The sequence below is a fragment of the Pseudophryne corroboree genome, chromosome 6 (assembly GCF_028390025.1).
Source record: "Pseudophryne corroboree isolate aPseCor3 chromosome 6, aPseCor3.hap2, whole genome shotgun sequence".
Lineage (NCBI taxonomy): Eukaryota > Metazoa > Chordata > Amphibia > Anura > Myobatrachidae > Pseudophryne > Pseudophryne corroboree.
This window is the reverse complement of record NC_086449.1, coordinates 600,409,235-600,428,600: the sequence shown is the minus strand read 5'-3', so window position 1 is coordinate 600,428,600 and position 19,366 is coordinate 600,409,235. Positions and strand designations below refer to the sequence as shown.

The following is a 19,366-nucleotide window of genomic DNA, read 5'->3' as shown; positions in this document are numbered from 1 at the left end:
CAAGGAGCAAAGCGGCAATGGCAGATGCCGAAAAAAGTTTTCCATGGAAAGACTGGTCAATGCTATATTAGCAGTCTTCGTTCCATATGTGAACGACGGAGAAATAGATTCCTCTGCAGACGTGATCTCCATCCGGGAGAAATACGGTCGTCATCGAGAAGTTTTCACTGAAGCGACAAGTCTTTGAGGAGTGCCTCAATTGGATATGTTGGCATCTCGCCTCAAGGAGAGATCTCAGAGATATTGTTCAAGGTCAGAGGACACTCAAGCTATAGCAGTGGACGTCCTCGGGACACCTTGGGTGTTTTCAGTTGGTCTATATGTTCCCTCCGTTTTCACTATTCTGAAGGTGATAAACGTAAGAAGAACAAAGGTTCAGGTGATCCTCATTGTACCCGTCTAAACGAGGAGGGCTTGGTATCCAGTTCTTCAGGATTTACTCATAGAAGATCCCTGGCCTCTTCCTCTATGTGAGGAATGGTTACAACAAGATTCGGGCGTCTCTCAAAACTTACCGCGGCTGCGTTTGACGGCGTGGCGGTTGAACGCCATATCCTAACCAGAAAGGATTTTCCCAGTGAAGTCAGTTCCACACTTCTTCGGGCTAGAAAGGAAGTAACGGCAAAGCCTTACCACCGTGTATGGAGAAAATATGTGTCTTGGTGTGAACCCGAGAAGGCTACTATGGAAGATTTCAGCTGGGTCGTTGTTCTCCATTCTTTGCAAGCAGGTGTGGGTGCAGGCCTAAAGTTAGGCTCCATTTCAGTGCGGCTTTGGGCTTATAAATTTTCTTTCGAGAAAGAATTGGCAACCTTTCCGGAAGGTCGGACCTTTGTGGAAGGAGTCTGCACATCCAACCTCCATTTGCGCCCCCATGGGCACCGTGGGACCTTGACGTGGTGTTGCGTTTGCTTGTGTCAAAATGTTTGGAACCTTTATGAAAGGTTGTGTTAAATTTCTCTATTGGAGAGTGGTCATGCTTTTGGCTTTGGTGTCCGCAGGGCGGATGTCAGAAGTAGCGGCTGGGTCTCACAAGAGCCCTTGTTTGATCTTCCAGGTGGATAGAGCGGAATTGTGAACTCGGATAATAGTTCTGCCAGAAAGTGGTTTCTGTGTTTCGCAGAAACCTGCTTATTTGATGCCTGTGGTTGTTTAAGCTTTGGCTGATTCAAGGTCTCTCGATGTAGTCAGGGCTTTGAATATTTATGTCGCCAATTTGGCTCAGATTGGGGAAACAGAGGCTCTGTTTGTCCGGTATGCCCCAGCGTGATTGGGGCGCCTGCGTCTCAGCAGTCTGTTACACGCTAGTCTGTGATACGATTCGGCATGCTTATTCTACGGCTGGATTGCCGTTACTGAAGTCGGTGGTGACCCATTCTACTAGGTAGATGGGCTCTTCTTGGGCGGATGCCCGAGGAATCACGCCGGCTCAACTTTGCTGAGCGGATACTTGCTCGGGTTCAAACACTTTGGATAAGCTATACAAGTTTGATACCCTGGCTGATGGGGACCTCATGTTTGCTCAATCGGTGCTGCAGAGTCGTCCGCACTCTCCCGCCCGGACTGGAGCTTTGGTATAAACCCCATGGTCCTTATGGAGTCCCCATCATCCTCTAGGACGTATGAGAAAATAGGATTTTAATACCTACCGGTAAATCCTTTTCTTAGTCCGTAGAGGATGCTGGGTGCCCGTCCCAGTGCGTACTGTGTCTGCAGTTATTGGTGATGGTTACACTCTGGTGGTGTTTCTGTTCTGTCAGGCTGTTGCTGACATTGTGCATGCCATGCCATGCGGTGTCTTATTATTGGTTGTGTTGACACACTGGTTGTGTTACATATTCTCTCAGCATATGGCTGTGTATTGTTCATGCCGTTGGCTGGTATTCTTTTTGAATGCCACGTTCTGCGGTATGTTCGTGGTGTGAGCTGGTATGACACTCACCGTGTTTAAACAATAAATTCTTTCCTCAAAATGTCCGTCTCCCTGGGCACAGTTTTCTAACTGAGGTCTGGAGGAGGGGCATAGAGGGAGGAGCCAGTTCACACCCATTCAGAGTCTTATAGTGTGCCCATGTCTCCTGCGGATCCCATCTATACCCCATGGTCCTTACGGAGTCCCCAGCATCCTCTATGGACTAAGAGAAAAGGATTTACCGGTAGGTATTAAAATCCTATTTTACAGTATTTGTGAATATTACAATTCTGCGCATACCTATGCGCAGAAACATGCGATTAACTGCACATAACAACCGGAATGTAGATCTCAAAATACTGCACATCTGGATACCAAACACTAAGTCCTAACCTTGCTCTGTTCCCTCACATCCTGTAAAGCTGAATAACTCTATTGTTCTACCCTTTGAGTAAATGTAACTTGCTGGCAATGTGTGTGGAGACTATGCGTAAATTGTGTAATATATGAATTAAATATTGAACATGTCTTTGTAGCTTTTCTGTGCGAATGCGTATGCTATCGTATATACTCATACCACATGCCAATACGCAGCGTACGTAGCGTGCGTGTATGCGTACGCATGGCAAAAACGCGCATGCACAGAGGCCACTCTGTGTGGTGTTTGCACGTGGTGTGTGTGTAATATTTTCGACTTCTACACTTTCTACGGCACTGAGAGTTTTCAGCAAACTCATGGCAGTCATTCCAGCTTCCCTTCGTCGTCAGGGTATCAGAATACTCCCTTACTTGAATGACTTGCTGATTCTGGCACACTCTCCAGAAATCCTCAGCCGCAATCTTCAAATAGCTATGTCCTTCTTGCAGAGACAGGGTTGGATAATCAACTGGAAAAAGTCCTCTTTGGTCCCAGCTCAGCAGATGGTACATCTGGGAGCTCAAATGGACACCCAGGTACAAAGAATATTTCTACCTACAGAAATAATAACAAAGCTTCACCTTCGGGTGTGCGGACTGTTGCACTACCACAGGGTGTCTATTCACTCTGCAATGCAAACCCTCGGCTCCATGGTTTCTGCTTTCAACATGGTGGAATATGCTCAGTTCCACTCCCGCACCTAATCTTGGCCAAATAGAATTGGCAACCCAAACGGATAAAATCACAGATGATTGTCCTCACTCCACAGGTTCAACTGTCCCTCTTGTGGTGGTTACAGACCTCACACCTAGACAAAGATCACCTTTTTTGAATATTGGACTGAATTCTTCTAACCACAGATGCCATTCTCTGCAGATGGGGAGCGTTCACACCTTTCAGGGCTGTTGGATTCCGGCAGAAGGGATAATCCCTATCCATGTTCTCAAACTTCAAGCCATGTACAGACCTCTTATTCTGGCTTAACCCCTCCGTCAAGGATGTCCAGTCCACTCAGACAATACCACGGCAGTGGCATATCTCAATCATCTGGGAGGCACTCTGAGTGTCTCCACAATGGTGTAAGTGGAACAAATTCTCACCTGTACAGAAGTTAATCTCCATGTAATATTCGCAGTCTTCATACCAGGCATCCTCAATTGGGAAGCAGACTTCCTCAGTTGCCAGGACATTCATGTCGGAGAGTGGTCCCTCCATCCAGAAGTATTCCAGATGTTAGTGGACTAATTCGGTCTTCCGGAAGTGGATCTCATGGACTCCAGATACAACCACAAGCTGCCCCTAAACAGGTCCCAAACAAGAGATCCCCATGCGGCCTTCGTGGACACGTCATCAAGTGGCCATTTACTGTGGCCTACCTCTTTCCTCCTGTATCCCTCCTTTCCAGGGTACTTTGAAAGTTCAAACAGGAAGGCAGCACCGTGATTTTGATAGCTCTGGTCTTGCATAGACCCTACTGGTTCACAGACTTCAAAGTCTGTCCATAGACAGCCCAATTCTACTTCCTCTACAACCAGACTTCGTATCGCAGGGTCCCTGTCTACACCTGTGACTTGGCTCACCTGTCTTTGACGGCGTGGCTCTTGAGTCATCCCTCCTAGGTTCTAAAGAGTTCTCTTACTCCTTGGTTCAGACTATGCTCTGAGTAAGGAAGCCGGCTTCAGTCAGGATCTATAGTATTACTGGGCATGGCACACTTACTTTCAGCGGTGTGCCCAACAACGCTATGATCCACAGAAGTTCCAGATTTCTAGAATCCTAGCCTTTCTCCAGGCGGGTTTGAATCTGGCCTTACACCTGGCTTCCCTCACAGTATCTCAGGTCTCCTCTCTGTCTATTTTGTTGCTCTCTAGCCTGATGTGTGGACCTTCTTACAGGGGTGCTCCGCATTCAACCTCCCTTTGTGCCTCCAGTGGCACCTTGGGATTTATCTCTGGTTCTATGTGCATTACAACATTTACCGTTTGAACCCCTGGATTTGGTGGAACTAAAGTGGTTGATGGCAAAGCCTCTTTTCCTCTTGACTATAGCCTCAGCAAGAAGAGTGTCTGATTTGGGAGCATTATCATATCGTTTTCCATTCCTGATCTTTGATCCTGACAGGGTGGTCCTGAGGACAAAATGTGATTACCTCCGAAAGGTGGTTTCCAGCTTCCATTTAAATGAAGAAATTGTTGTTCCATCTTTCCAGTCTCCAGAACTCTCGGTTGCGGAGGCCTCCTTGGATGTTGTCCGGGCTCTCAAGATCTACATGGACCGTATTAAGGATATTTGGAAAACAGACTCACTGTTCATCCTCTATGGATTTCACTAGCAGACTCTGGCCAGATGGCTTTGCATAACTATCTCACAGGCTTACATGCAGGCTAACCTTCCTGTACCGGATGCTGTCTCTGCTTGCTCTGTGGGACCTTCATGGGTAGCCCGCTGTGGCGCATCTGCAGAACAGCTATGCAAGGCAGCCACGTGGACTTCTGTCCACATGTTTCTTAAGTTCTATGCCTTTCTATGCCTCAAGATGCCTCTTTCAGACACAGTGTTCTCCTCTGAGCTTAGGAGCGTCCCCTCCCTAATTCAACTACTTTGGGACATCCCAGCGTTAACCCTGTGTATGGCTATGAACCCTGAAGAAGAAAAGAAGAGTTATGATAAAACTTACTTTGGTTAACTCTTTTTCTTCGAGGCTCATAGCATCCATAGGACACCCACCCTGCAGACCTAGTTTCAATGGGTTACTCTTTTTGGTCACCAGTTCCCATCTCCTGATTGTGAAACTGTGTTTCTTGTGTCTACCATTCTTACTTCTCTCATCTCCAGCTCCTGCTTTGGGTTTGTTAACAAAAGTGAGAATGCCTTAGCTATGGGCGGGGTGTGTTGGGGGAATGACCAGTGCCCCTTTGGAGACTCCAAAATCTTAACTGTTTGGTGCCTGAATCATCCGGATCCACCATCAAACCCAGCTTTAACCCTGTAGATGCTATGAACCCGAAAGAAAAAGAGTAAACCAAGGTAATTTTTTTCCCATAACTCTTCTTTTTTGCTCCTGTATATATATATATATATATATATATATATATATATATATATATATATATACTTGCTATTAGGGTAAAACCAGACAGCCAGGAGCGTTTTTAAGAGAGATGGGGATCCGCGTGCAGCCTCCGTCACGGGCCCCCTCTTTTCCAGCCGCAAGTAGACTCTGGCATAATGCCAGAGTCTACAGCGCATGCGCAGGTTTCCAAGAACATGGCACCTGCGCCCTGTTCCTGGGGACATATCCAGTGCGCATGCACAAATTACCTAGAAATGGCCACAGCAGCCATTTTCCAAGTGATTTCTGTCCACAATGCAGGGCTGCCGCCACTGGACTCTGGAGGGGTAAGTATAATGTATGGGTGCTGTGTGTGTGCGGTGTGGGCCACCCTGGACTTAGGGGCCCGTGTGCACTGTACACACTGCACCCAATATAGAAACACCTATGCAGACAAGTATTTTAGAAGAAAGCAATTTTCTGATCAAGAACTCAAAGTGTTTTGTCAGCAAATCATAAAAGTAAATGAGAAATGCTGTTGTCTTGTAAAACCGTAAAGTACTGTTTGCTACTCAAAAAACTTGCTGCATTGTTCATAAATAGCTGTCTAACATGCCTGTAAACCCTATACAGTGTTTTTCTTCTAAATGAGTCATACATGACAATTTATGTAATATGAGCTAGAGCTACAGTATACATTTACAAATATGTGCATATGTTTGAGAAGCTTTAGAAGTTTATTTATCACGAAGTGTTTCAAGCATGTTCAGCATTTCATATTTTTAATTCAGTAATGTGGTTGTTACCAGTTTTTTAACCAATTGCCATACAACATATGAAATTACTTGATCTTTATATTGCAAAAATAAAGAAAGAGCATTAAGGGGGGATGCAACAGGGTGTTAGAATCAGAAAGTGAGAGATTTTGTGAGAGTTCTCCTGTTTTTTTAAAGTAGCAATCATTTACATGACAAAATTGTTTGCCTGGATTTGCCATGTAAATGATTGCCACTTAAAAAAACAAACGACAAAACTCTCACAAAATATCTCACTTTTTGATTCTCACACCCTATTACATTCCCCTCTTATCAAGCAGTGATAAGAGTGGAGAAGCGAGCCAGTGGAGAAATGTCCCCATCAACCAATCAGCAGCTCTGCATAATTTTATAGTATGCAAATTATAGATGTTACTTCAGTACTTCACTGGCTCACTTCTTCGCTCTTATCACTGCTTGGTAACTGTACCCCTAAGTCTCTTACAGTCACCGAAAACTTTAGGCACATTGTGGGTGTTTATTTCATTTTGTGTTTTTTCCTTTCTATTCATAAAAAATGTGAAGAATCTCAGTTGGTATTTTGGGGTGATTTATTTACTAGCATTTGTGCACAGTTCTATTTTGCTGATTCCTAGGTTGTATACAAATAATTAGTCTTCTCACTTCTGTCATTAGCCTGAAGACCCTGAGGATTCTAATAATTACATTTCAGAGGAAAATGGACCTCAAGATTCCCATACATTTAACTATATACATGTGAAGCTGGAGGAACATGTGCAACCAGAACTCAGCACCAAAAAGCTCATCACTGAGAAAGCCAAAGAAGTCTGCACAAGTGCCCCAAAAGTGCTCGCTAACTTTTTTTTAACACTCTTTCCAGTACTCCAATGGCTTCCACGATACAAGATTAAGAAATTCCTGCTTGGTGATGTCACATCTGGCATCATAGTTGGCATTGTTACAATTCCACAATCAATTGCTTACTCTCTGTTAGCCAATCAGGACCCAGTCTATGGGCTCTACACCAACTTCTTCTGCTGCATTATCTATTTCCTCACAGCCACTTCTCGTCATAATTGTGTAGGGACATATGGAGTGCTGTGCCTTATGGTGGGCGAATCTGTGAACAAACAGTTAAAAGCAGCAGGATACATTACAGATGGGATCACCGCACCAGTATTAAATACAACACTAGCAAATGGAGTGGTATGTGACAAGAGCTGCTATGCCATTACTGTGGCCACATCATTAGCATTCATTGTTGGTGTCTACCAGGTAAGCCAAAATCAAACTGAAGTATTATAATTGGGGAAGCGGCAAAGTTGATTCTTTGCTCCATACCTTCAGCGTCATATTTTTGAAAGAAAAATATTAAATAAAGCGCTGCATAGCCGGAATCATTTCATATTATTTTAATCACACAATATATTGACAAACAACATAAACATAACACACACACACACACACACACACACACACACACACACACACACACACAGACCCTGCCGGTATTAAAATTACCTCGAATTTAGGCTCTTAAAAAACCATCAACCCAAATAAATTTCATATCTCACAAAATGACCTCTAATTCATTCATCTATCAATGATGCATCACTGGTATATTGATCAAATATTAGCATGCATGTAATTGACTAAGGGGCCCCTGATGATTACAACTTATCCATCAGTTACTTTGCAGCACAAAAGCGATTGAGCTATAATTGTCCACAGCATCTAGCATCCAATATTCAGTCACAGTTGTCTCCATATAGGCAAATAGAAAGCTAGGCACATGTGCATCCGGATATTAAGTTAGTTTGTTAATATAGCCAGCAATGTCCATAACCTAGGTTATATAGGCTTTGGGTTAGTAAATCACTTTGGTCCACTCCAAATTAACATGGGCATGCAACCATATTATTATACTGCCCTCTAACTGGGGCTCTCATAATCTGTCCTAATAAACGTAATGCCAGGTCCGTGTGCTTTGGACCTCTCAACGCGTTTCTCCGCCTGTGCAATCAGCGGCTTCCTGAGGACCTGGCATTACGTTTATCTGGGACACTTATATGCAAACGGATCTGAGGTGTGGCGAGACTTAAGGGAGGAGTCGGCTGCGGAGACCCAGACACAGTAAACAACCAGCTGGTCGGTGAGAACCCTTAGCAATCAAGCCCGCTCAGTAACCAGTGTCAAGGACAGATTATGAGAGCCCCAGTTAGAGGGCAGTATAATAATATGGTTGCATGCCCATGTTAATTTGGAGTGGACCAAAGTGACTTACTAACCCAAAGCCTATATAACCTAGGTTATGGACATTGCTGGCTATACAGGTTGAGTCTCCCTTATCCAAAATGCTTGGGACCAGAGGTATTTTGGATAAGGGATTTTTCCGTATTTTGGAATAATTGCATACCATAGTGAGATATCATGGTGATGGGACCTAAGTCTAAGCACAGAATGTATTTATGTTTCATATACACCTTATACACACAGCCTGAAGGTCATTTTAGCCAATATTTTTTATAACTTTGTGTATTAAACAAAGTTTGTGTACATTGAGACATCAAAAAACAAAGGTTTCACTATCTCACTCTCACTCAAAAAAGTCAGTATTTCGGAATATTCCGTATTTCGGAATATATGGGTATGGGATACTCAACCTGTATTAACAAACTAACTTAATATCTGGATGCACATGTGCCTAGCTTTCTATTTGCCTATATGGACACAACTGTGACTGAATATTGGATGCTAGATGCTGTGGACAATTATAGCTCCATCGCTTTTGTGCTGCAAAGTAACTGATGGATAAGTTGTAATCATCAGGGGCCCCTTAGTCAATTACACGCATGCTAATATTTGATCAATATACCAGTGATGCATCATTGATAGATGAATGAGTTAGAGGTCATTTTGTGAGATATGAAATTTTTATGGGTTGATGGTTTTTTAAGAGCCTAAATTCGAGGTAATTTTAATACCTCCGGGTCTATGTGTTTATGTTATGTTTATGTTGTTTGTCAATATATTGTGTGATTAAAATAATATGAAATGATTCCGGCTAAGCAGCGCTTTATTTAATATTTTGCTTGCAGTTTTTTACTTTTTTGGAGATTCAGTGATCTCCTCGATAGAGCTGCAGCGTATCCGGAATAATAGTGTTTTTATACAGGAGATCCCTTGCTAAGTCAGCGCTGAGTGTTTCTTTTTTATTTTTTGGTCATATTTTTGAAAGCTAAATGCCACAATGTGGGATTGTGGAGTTAACACACATCTTTTTAAAAATAAGGTGTATGAATGAGTAAGGAGTAAATTACTTTCAATGCATTATATTATAATGCAAATTATTATATTAGGTTTTAGGTCTGTGTAGGACTGGAATATTATATTAGTTGCTAGGTGTATTGACAGTTGTAATTATATTAGACTGTAGGCATATGTTTGGTTGGTTGGTTGGTTAGTTGGGTTGTAATAAATAGCAGTTGTATGTTTTCTTGGTATTTTATATTAGATCAGGGCCGGCCCCTGGTCTACCATAACCCTGTGCAACAATATTTGGACTCCGCCCCATCAATAATACTTTTAATATTAACTGAAAAAATATTTAGTTGTTTTAAGAAATTGATTTCACAAAACACAAAAAAATACAAAGGTTTATATATCGCCCTCACTGTAGTGCCCCATATGTTCCAAGTCCCTGTCTGTAGTATTAGGGTCGGTTGGGCAGTAGCGTTTCTTTAGTTTTGGCACCCCAGTTTGCCCGTACTGCTAAAGTGTGCCTTGAGACAGCCCTATAAACTGTAGATGGTAAGTATGAGACGTTTGGTAGATTGTATTAGATAGCAGGTGTAGGGATAGTTGATAGAACAGTTTTGCTGATCTGTTATCTGTGATGCGAGTGACTTGCTCCACCATGGGTGTTGAAAGTATTTTGTTTGCCAGTGGCCACATGCAGTATATAAAATTACATTTGTGTGCTTTAGCTGTCATGTTGAAGAGTACAAACAAGAGTGGTGGGCCAATGTTTAAATTATTGGGAAGGTAGGTGAGTGCGCTGCACAGGTTAGCCCAGCATGGGTAAATGTAAATATTGTACATTTTGTTCCTTAATAGCGGCAACCGGGTCTCTCAGCAGGGGGTGCGCTTACAGTCTACTATATAGAATGTGTAAACCACCATCCAACTCTCACTGTGCATGTCATTGACACACTGTTGAATAGAATTATATAGTAGATGGAAGGCATTTCAATGGTTGGTTTATTATATCCTATGGTAGATGTATGGCTAGTTGGTAATACAGTATATGGTAGGTATATAGATATTTAGTATATCAGATAGTAGGTGTTAGAGATGTGCGCTGGGCCATTTTTGCTGGATTTGGTTCTAATTTGTCGGCCGGCTTTGGATTTGGATTTTTTTTTCTAATTTACAAAAAAGCTAAAATAACTTAATTTGAAACATTTTTTGTCTTAACCTCAAGAACATTAATTTCCAGTCATTTCCACTCAATTTTGACCACCTCACAGCTCACAATATTGTTTTCAACAATATTGGCCAAAGGCTGGCTGGCTAAACTGCAAAATAATATGCTATGTAACACCAAGATGGCTGCATCACCTTTTGCATGCTCCTGATCATCTCCATAAAACAGCTGAAATTCACCACAACTGACCCATAAATCATCGTAAATATCCAAGGACTTACCTTTAACTTGTTCTACTCTACGCGGACATCTGATCAAAACCAACGGATTGCATTCCTGCGCTGAGATACACACTAGATTGAAACCTCTGCAACTCTCCACTTAGAAGTCCTTCAGTTTGGAATCTACTGTGCTCTGCATTGGACATCCCAGACAAGGTACTGTGAACTACAACCTATATTTGGCTCCATCCAGCCCCTGACTTAGACATCATTCACCTCTGTTCTCTGAGCAAAAAACAACTGACTTCTTGCATTAATCAACTAATATACAGCATATTCAGGCTCTGAATCACTGAAGGGTCACTGCTCACTTCAATTTGCAAGAGCCATTCCAAAGGACACATGTTATCACTACCCCCCACAAGAAGTTTACTTCAAAGGCCTCTCACACTGAGATCTTTCACACCTACACAACAGGAATTGGACTCTAACACCTCTCCACAAGCCTGCTTTTGACTAAATCAGCAACAGAAAAAGCAGTTATTTTATTTACAGTATCACTTGTTTTAAATATATCCATTGTATTAAGGAGCAGCAATAGGTTACAGCAACAACGATTATAGCGATTACAATCTAAGATGGCGCCGCAGATGGCTGCCTCGGAGCTACGCAGCTCAGCCAAAATACCTGTTTCCCCTTGTTTTCCCTTGCCCTTGTCTACCCCACCGGTGACCAAATACAGCAGGGAAGCCCTCCTTAGTTGGAGCGCTCCCGAGGTGCTTACCACACGTTCGGGCCCGTCGGCGGGCAGATCAGCGGCCCTTGCAGCGCTCGCTGCCCTTGCTGCCCTGTGTGGCAAGGATGCGGACGTTGTGGACACCGAAGTGGATGACCGAGCAGCCGCGCCCCCCCGCAGCCCAGGTGGCGACTGGCGGATGGATCACCGGCCCCGGAAAGAGAATGACGGAGGCCCTCATGTCGGCCCTAGTAGAAGGACCTGGACTCAGAGGAGAGGCTGTCGCGCAGGCGCCCTAGTGAGGTGGCGGCTGCGAGGGCACCGGTCTGCACTACCCGCGATCCTGCTTTCGAATGTGCGTTCACTGGCAAACAAGTTTGACGAATTGTCCCTCCTTCTGGGCAGCGCAGGGTCAGGCATTACAGGGTCATCTATCCTCTGCTTTACGGAGACGTGGCTGGACGACCATATTGCGGACAACCCGATGTCTCTGCCGGGCTTCAGTCTCTTCAGGGCCGATCGCTCCAAGGTTCTCTCAGGAAAAACGAAGGGTGGTGGCATCTGCTTCTACATCAACGACGGATGGTGCACCAATGTCACGATCATAGGCAAATCATGCAGCCCTCACCTGGAGATGCTGAGTATCAACTGCAACCCTTTCTATTCCCCCCGGGAATTTGCCTCAATTGTCCTTGTGGGAGTGTACACCCCCCCCTCGCCTGCGCGAACGAAGCCCTGCACCACCTGGCCATATGTATATCCGACATAGAACAAAAATACCCAGACTCTCTGCTTATAGTACTGGGTGACTTCAACAGAACTAACCTGAGCAAGGAGCTACCTAAGTACAAACAACAAGTCACGTGTCCCACTAGAGAAGGGTGCACCCTTGATCACTGCTACACTACCCTCAAGTCTGCCTTCCGGTCTATCCCGCGTGCTGCACTCGGCCTATCTGACCACTGCCTCGTCCACCTACTCCCTACCTATACACAGAAGCTGAGAGCAGTTAAGCCTGTCGTTAAGACTGTCAAGAAATGGACCAATGAGGCCAAGATGAAGCTCCAGGCCTGCTTTGACTGCACGGAATGGGGGGTCTTTGAAGCCTTGGCAACCGACCTGAATGACTTGACAGACACTGTCACATCCTACATCAGCTACTGTGAGGACATGTGTGTACCTACCAAGACTTACCGCATTTACAACAACAACAAGCCCTGGTTCAATGCCCAGCTCAGGCAACTTCGTCGAGCCAAAGAGGAGGCCTATAGCAGCGGTGACAGAGCACTATACAACCATACTAGGAACTCTCTGACTAAAGGAATTAGGCTAGCAAAAAAGCGGTTCTCGGACAAGCTGACAAACGATCTCTCCACCAATGACCCCGTATCTGTATGGAAAGGAATGCAATCCATAACCAACTATAGGAAAACATCAAAGTCCCCCGCCATGCACCAAGACCTTGCAGATGAACTGAACCACTTTTATTGCAGGTTCGCAAAAGAAGTCCCCTGCAACCCAAACAATCATCTCTACGATGCCCCGAACACCGACGGCCAACCCCAGGCACTGCAAGTCACCCAAGAAGAGGTGGAGGCATTGTTCAAAAGGACCAAAACCAGGAAAGCTCCGGGTCCTGACGGAGTGTCACCATCTGCCCTAAGAGCATGTGCGGGTCAGCTCGCCCCCATATTCACCAAGATCTTCAATAAATCGCTGAAGCTACAGAAAGTCCCTTCCTGCCTCAAAAGGTCTACTATAGTCCCGGCCCCCAAGAAACCCACTATCACGAACCTGAACGACTACAGGCCGATAGCACTGACGTCTGTGGTCATGAAAACGTTAGAGCGTCTGGTTTTGAATCACCTGAAAACTGTGACTGGCCCCCAACTGGACCCCCTGCAGTTCGCCTATCGCTCGAATCGGTGTGTCGAGGATGCAGTCAACCTGGGCCTGCACTACATTCTACAGCACCTAGACATTCCCGGTACCTACGCGAGGGTCCTGTTTGTCGATTTCAGCTCGGCCTTCAATACAATCGTCCCCAGCATCCTCCACCCCAAATTACTTCGCCTAGGGGTCCCAGAAGCTACCTGTTCCTGGATAATAGACTTCCTGACAGATAGGACACAGGTGGTGAAAGCGGGGGAATTCACCTCTCAAGCGTGGTCCATCAATACAGGGGCCCCTCAGGGCTGTGTCCTCTCACCCCTGCTCTTCTCCCTGTACACAAATGACTGTACCTCAGAGGCGCAATCAGTAAGGATCATCAAATTTGCCAATGACACCACCGTCATCGGCCTCATCAAGGATGGGGACGAATCGGCATATAGACGGGAAGTAGACCGGCTGGCCCAGTGGTGCATCCACAACAACCTTGACCTCAACCCCCTCAAAACTGTCGAGATGATAGTGGACTTCAGGAAGAAGTCATCTAGTGCACCTCCGCTAACGATTGCTGACAGTGTGGTATCGCTAGTGGACTCCTTCAAGTTTCTAGGGACCACAATCTCCAGGGACCTTAAATGGGGGTCCAACACTGACGCCACTGTTGGGAAAGCGCAGCAGAGGTTGTTCTTCTTCAGGCAACTAAGGAAGTTCAACATCCCACAGAAGCTCCTGCTCCTCTTCTACTCCGCGATTGTGGAGTCGGTACTGTGCTCCTCGATACTCGTATGGTACAGCTCCGCCAGCGCGAGGGACATATGCAGGCTCCAAAAGGTGGTCAGAACCGCAGAGAAGATCATCGGGCCGACCTTCCCTCAGTCCAGGACCTGTACTTGTCCAGAGCTAAAAAGCGGGCAATGAAGATAGTAAAAGACCAGCTACACCCCGGCCACAGCATGTTTAACTTGCTTCCTTCAGGCAGGCGTTACAGGGCAGTCCCCGCCAGATCCACCAGAAGCCTCAAAAGTTTCTTTCCCCAAGCTGTCCGCCTGCTGAACTCCTGAAGATTGACTGACTAGACGTACATGTAACTCACTTGTGTCCCTACGGTATACCTATCTGTGTAACTTTACTTGCCCCCCCCCCCCCCCCCACACACACACACACACCTGCTTACCTGTTACCTACTTGGCTGTTGTATAGCAAACCGAAGACAAATTTCTAGTATACGTAAGTATACCTGGCCAATAAAGCTGATTCTGATATAAGGTGTGGGTTGGATACAGTGCGAATCAGATACAGTGTAGGTCGGATACAGAGTGGGATACAGGACAGGTTGAATACAGTGTGGGATACTGTGTGGGTTGGATACAGTGCTAGTTGGATACTGTGTGGGTTGGATGCAGAGCGGGTCAGATACAGTGTGGGTTGGATACTGTGTGGGTCGGATACAGAGCTAGATACATTGCTAGTCAGATACAGTGTGTGTCGGATATAGTGCAGGATACAGTGCAGTGCAGATACACCAATAGTGCACTTACTGTTACAGGGGATGCCGGTGGTGTGTTCACTGCTGGAGTGTCAGCAGCGCAGGGGTGCTGGCAGTGATGGTGGTGTCTTCAGTGTGAGGTTGCTGGTGGTGTCGATACTGTTGGCTGTGTCTGCAGCAGGAGGGTGCCAGGGGAATCCTTACTGCAGGGGTGTCGGCAATGATGGCAGTGTCCTCAGTGTAAGGGTTGCCGGTAGTGTCAGTACTGCTGGGGGGTGCTGATGGTGTCGGCAACGTAGGAGTCCTGATGGTGTCCTCAGTGCTGGGGTGTGTCAGCAGTGTGAGGGGTCGGCTAAGTCAGCAGTGCGAGGTGCCGGATGTGTCATAGTGCCAGCGTGTCAACAGTGTCGGCAAAGAATTAGTGTCGGTGGTGTACTCAGTGCTGGGGTGTGTAAGCAGTTTGGGGGTGCCGGTGGTGTCCTCAGTGCGGAGGTGTTGGCAGGCCGGGGAGTGCCGGCGGTATCCTCAGTGCGGGGGTGGCAGCAGTGTTGTGGTATCGGCAGTGTGGGTGGCAGCATTGGCAGTGCGGGCGGCAATGTCGGCAGTGCCGGCAGCAGTGTCACAGCGGTGCGAGCAGCCATCTTTACTGATTAAAGTCAATGGGGAAATGCTGATTGGCTGAGAGCTGACAGACGGCTCTCTCAGCCAATCAGCGGTCATCCCCATATAATTTTTTAATTGGCGCCTGAGGCGAAATTGGCACCCGGGGCAGATCCAAGACCTGGGCTCGACTGCCTGGATATGGGATGTTTGGAGCAGTTTGGATTTCCCCAAATCTGAACCATTTATCTCTAGTAGGTGTATGTAGTTCTGGTATTATATGAGTTTGTAATTGTATACCAATGATTAGTATGCAGTGTCGGACTGGGGCATGAAGGGCCCACCGGGTAAATGCAGTGGTCGGGTCCATGTTTAGGGGTGTGGCCAGTCTCCAGAGGGAATGTGACCAGCTGCCTAATTGGTTTGCCTAATCATTATAGAGCGCATGGTCATGGACTCTTGATAAATATATATAGTAAATATAGTTAGTCCATGAGGGTAATGTATCAGATTAATAACAGGAATGCACTATAGAAAATATCCCATAGTCATGTGCAGTATAATGTAACATATATATAATGTAAAATTGAAGTGCACAGCCTGGAACAGGATCCCTAGAGGAGGAGGTGGGGCCTCAGGCAGTGGAACCCACCGGGTTTTTTCCTGTGCCCCTGTGGGCCAGTTCAACCCTGTTAGTATGTTATGTTAGATGGTAGCTCTATGGATAATTCCTGTAAATATATAAGAGAATATAGATGATTGGTGGTAAATTATAAAATTGTTTTACATGATAATGTTTATGAATGGCTAGTAATAATTACTGTAATATTTCTATATGTTCTTTGTTTTCTAGATCCTTATGGGAATCTTTCAATTAGGCTTCATCTCCATGTATTTGTCAGAACCCTTGCTGAGTGGTTTTGTCACTGGCTCATCCCTCACCATTCTGACCTCACAGATGAAGTATCTACTTGGATTAAGTATTCCTCGGCGTGATGGAGCTGGAGCTTTGGTTTTGACTTGGGTTGACGTCTTTACAAATATTAAGGCCACAAAAATATGTGATTTGGTAACTAGTATAATTGCACTGATCACTATTATACCTGTCAAAGAAATTAATGATAGGTTTAAGAGTAAGATGAAGATTCCATTTCCAGTAGAATTGATTGTTATAATTGTTGCCACACTAGTTTCCCATTATTTTAATTTTAATACCCAATATAAGTCTTCAATATGTGGCTACATTCCTACTGGATTTCAGACCCCAAAAGCCCCAAATTGGAGCATGATTCCTGGTATAGCTGCCGATGCAGTCCCAATTGCAATAATTGGATTTGCGATGACAGTATCCCTTGCTGAAATATTTGCCAAGAAACACGGGTACACGATCAGCACCAATCAGGAGATGATAGCTATTGGCATGTGTAACCTAGTCCCATCTTTCTTTTCCTGCTTTTCAAGCTGTGCTGCTCTTGCCAAAAGTCTCCTAAGAGAATCTACAGGTGCCAATACGCAGCTCAATGGTATAATTAGCTCTGCTGTGTTGTTACTTGTACTGCTTGCCATTGCTCCACTCTTCTATTCACTTCAAAACTGCATTTTAGGAGTCATCACTATTACCAGTCTCAGGGGAGCTCTAAGGAAATTTGCAGACACTCCAAAAATGTGGAGAATTAGCAAAATTGACACAGTGGTCTGGTGGGTCAGCATGTTGTCTTCGTCCTTAATCTCAACTGAGATTGGCCTTGGAGTGTCTGTATGCTTTGCTTTGCTCTGTGTGATTTTTCGTACTCAGAGGCCAAGGGCTACTTTGCTGGGTAAAGTCAGTGGCACGGAGATATACGAGGACCAGTTCATATACAAAGAACTAAATAACATACCTTATGTTAAAATATTCCGTTTTGATGGCTCTCTTTATTATGCCAACAAAGACTATTTTAGAAATTCTCTATACAGCAAAACTGATATTAACCCTTCTTTAGTGTCTGCTTTACGAAGGAAGGCAAAAAAAGAAGAGGAGGCTTCTTCAGTGGAACCAAGTAATAGGTTTATTGCCAGGTTTAACTTGATTAAAACTGTAAAACGTAGACCCACATCTTCTAAAATCTCAGTCCCAGAACTTGACATACACTCACTCATTATTGATTGCGGTGCCATGCAGTTTATAGACACCGTGGGCCTTGGCATTCTCAAAGATGTCCGCAAAGACTATGAGGAGATTGGAGTTCAAGTGTTCCTTGTAAACTGCAACCCATCAGTGCGCCGCTCACTCCACGATGGAGGATATTTTAGCAACAGTGGTGAAGTTGAGTTCCTTGCCTTCCATAGTGTACATGATGCAGTCACATATGCTGAGAGAAAATTCAGAGAGAAACAGAAAGAAATTCAACTAATGGACAATGCTTTCTCCTTTGACCCAAATCAAACTATTAGTGATGACCTTAGGAATTAAATGTGAGAAGGATTCCTAAGTAATAGATTAGCAAATTGTTCGCTGTTTCAAAAATATTTAACAAAGAATTTGCAAATGCAAGGTTGGTTTTGCCTTTTAAATGACTGCCGCTTTAAAAAAACGTCCATTCTCGGCCGACATCCTGCACCTTCGGCAAACTCAGACTTTATTACATATACCCTATTGTACTAACATTTATGTTGAATCGGATCATGCATCAATATTTTAGCACATTCATATTTCCAATATCTCTGTTTGCAAATGTAAGCAATAAATACCTCTAGCTGTTCATTGACCACGCTCAGCTTAACTAAACTATGTCATTGTGTCATAATGACTGTAAATATCACTGTGTGTAGAGTCAACAAGTCTTGTTTATAGAAGCGCTTAATTATTATTGTTGTTGATTTGTGATGCGCCCCAGCACTTTACAGTGCCATACAATGGAAAAAGCAGTGCATACTGTATATAAAACAAGGACGTACCAGGGAGACACAACTAAATGCAGACAAGAAAACAAAGGATAAGGAGATGAGTGCTAACAAATGATTTTGCAATCTAATGGATTTAACCATACAATCTAATTTATTGAGTACTTAGTGTAAATGGAAAACTCCACTGTCACAGGTACACATCTATATGTATCTCAAAGTTATTATTATTATTATTATTATTACTACTAACAGTGACGTGCGGTGGGGTGAGGCAGGTGAGGCAGAGCCTTTCCTGTCATACTTACGTTTAAACCAGAGTTTTGATTGAATAAAGTATATGAAAAATACTGATAATTTGTTTGAAATATCTTCATTGCATTATTCTAATAATTTTTATAGCCCAAACTCTGGAGTAAAAAGTCTATGGCAGGTGAGGCAGTGCCTCACCTGTGTATCCTTTCCACCCACCTCTAACCAAATCTCACCAAATTTCCAGGAGTTTATAATGCTGCACCTGTGTATAATTCCCAGATGTACCCTTTGGCTCATATATTGCATGTAAATCTGGCTCTGGGGTTAGCCAATGCCTCCTGAGCCATTTAGCTCACCGCAAGTCCCTGTGCTACTACTATATAAAAAGGACTTTCGTTGATATTATAAGTCTTGTATAATAAATAATAAAAAAAGAATAAATCACATTTCATCATACTGTTTTTACTGTGTTGTTTCTTACATATTTGTTAACCAGCTTCATGCTAACACATCAGTTTGTCTCTAATATTTGCACAGTACTGTACAACTAATTGGAAAAAAATGTACGGAGACAATTATATAAATATAAATGTAGATTTTACAAGTTAATGTAGCTGGGATGCAGTCAAAATCCCGGGAGTCAGTATCTTGAAGACCGACAGTGGGATCTTGGCGGTCAAAATCTAGAAGGATCCCTGAGGTGGGTACTGG

The 19,366-nt window shown here is 44.4% G+C and overlaps 1 protein-coding gene across 1 annotated transcript; it reads left to right on the top strand.

Moving 5' to 3' along the window:
* The first annotated feature begins 5,657 nt into the window (after window positions 1-5,657).
* Window positions 5,658-19,058, top strand: LOC134933901 (sulfate transporter-like). Its single transcript, XM_063929458.1, has 3 exons — window positions 5,658-5,729; window positions 6,834-7,433; window positions 16,371-19,058. Exons 1-3 carry the CDS (start codon window positions 5,658-5,660, stop codon window positions 17,967-17,969), a joined length of 2,271 nt encoding a protein of 756 aa, XP_063785528.1. The 3' UTR covers window positions 17,970-19,058.
* The last annotated feature ends 308 nt before the right edge of the window (window positions 19,059-19,366 follow it).

Bases quoted from the DNA above. Each gene is read 5' to 3' on its own strand.
- LOC134933901 (XM_063929458.1), top strand. From the start codon at position 5,658: ATGGCCACAGCAGCCATTTTCCAAGTGATTTCTGTCCACAATGCAGGG. The intron at 5,730-6,833 runs GTAAGTATAATG...TTCTGTCATTAG, and splicing joins CGCCACTGGACTCTGGAGGG to CCTGAAGACCCTGAGGATTC. The intron at 7,434-16,370 runs GTAAGCCAAAAT...TTTGTTTTCTAG, and splicing joins TCATTGTTGGTGTCTACCAG to ATCCTTATGGGAATCTTTCA.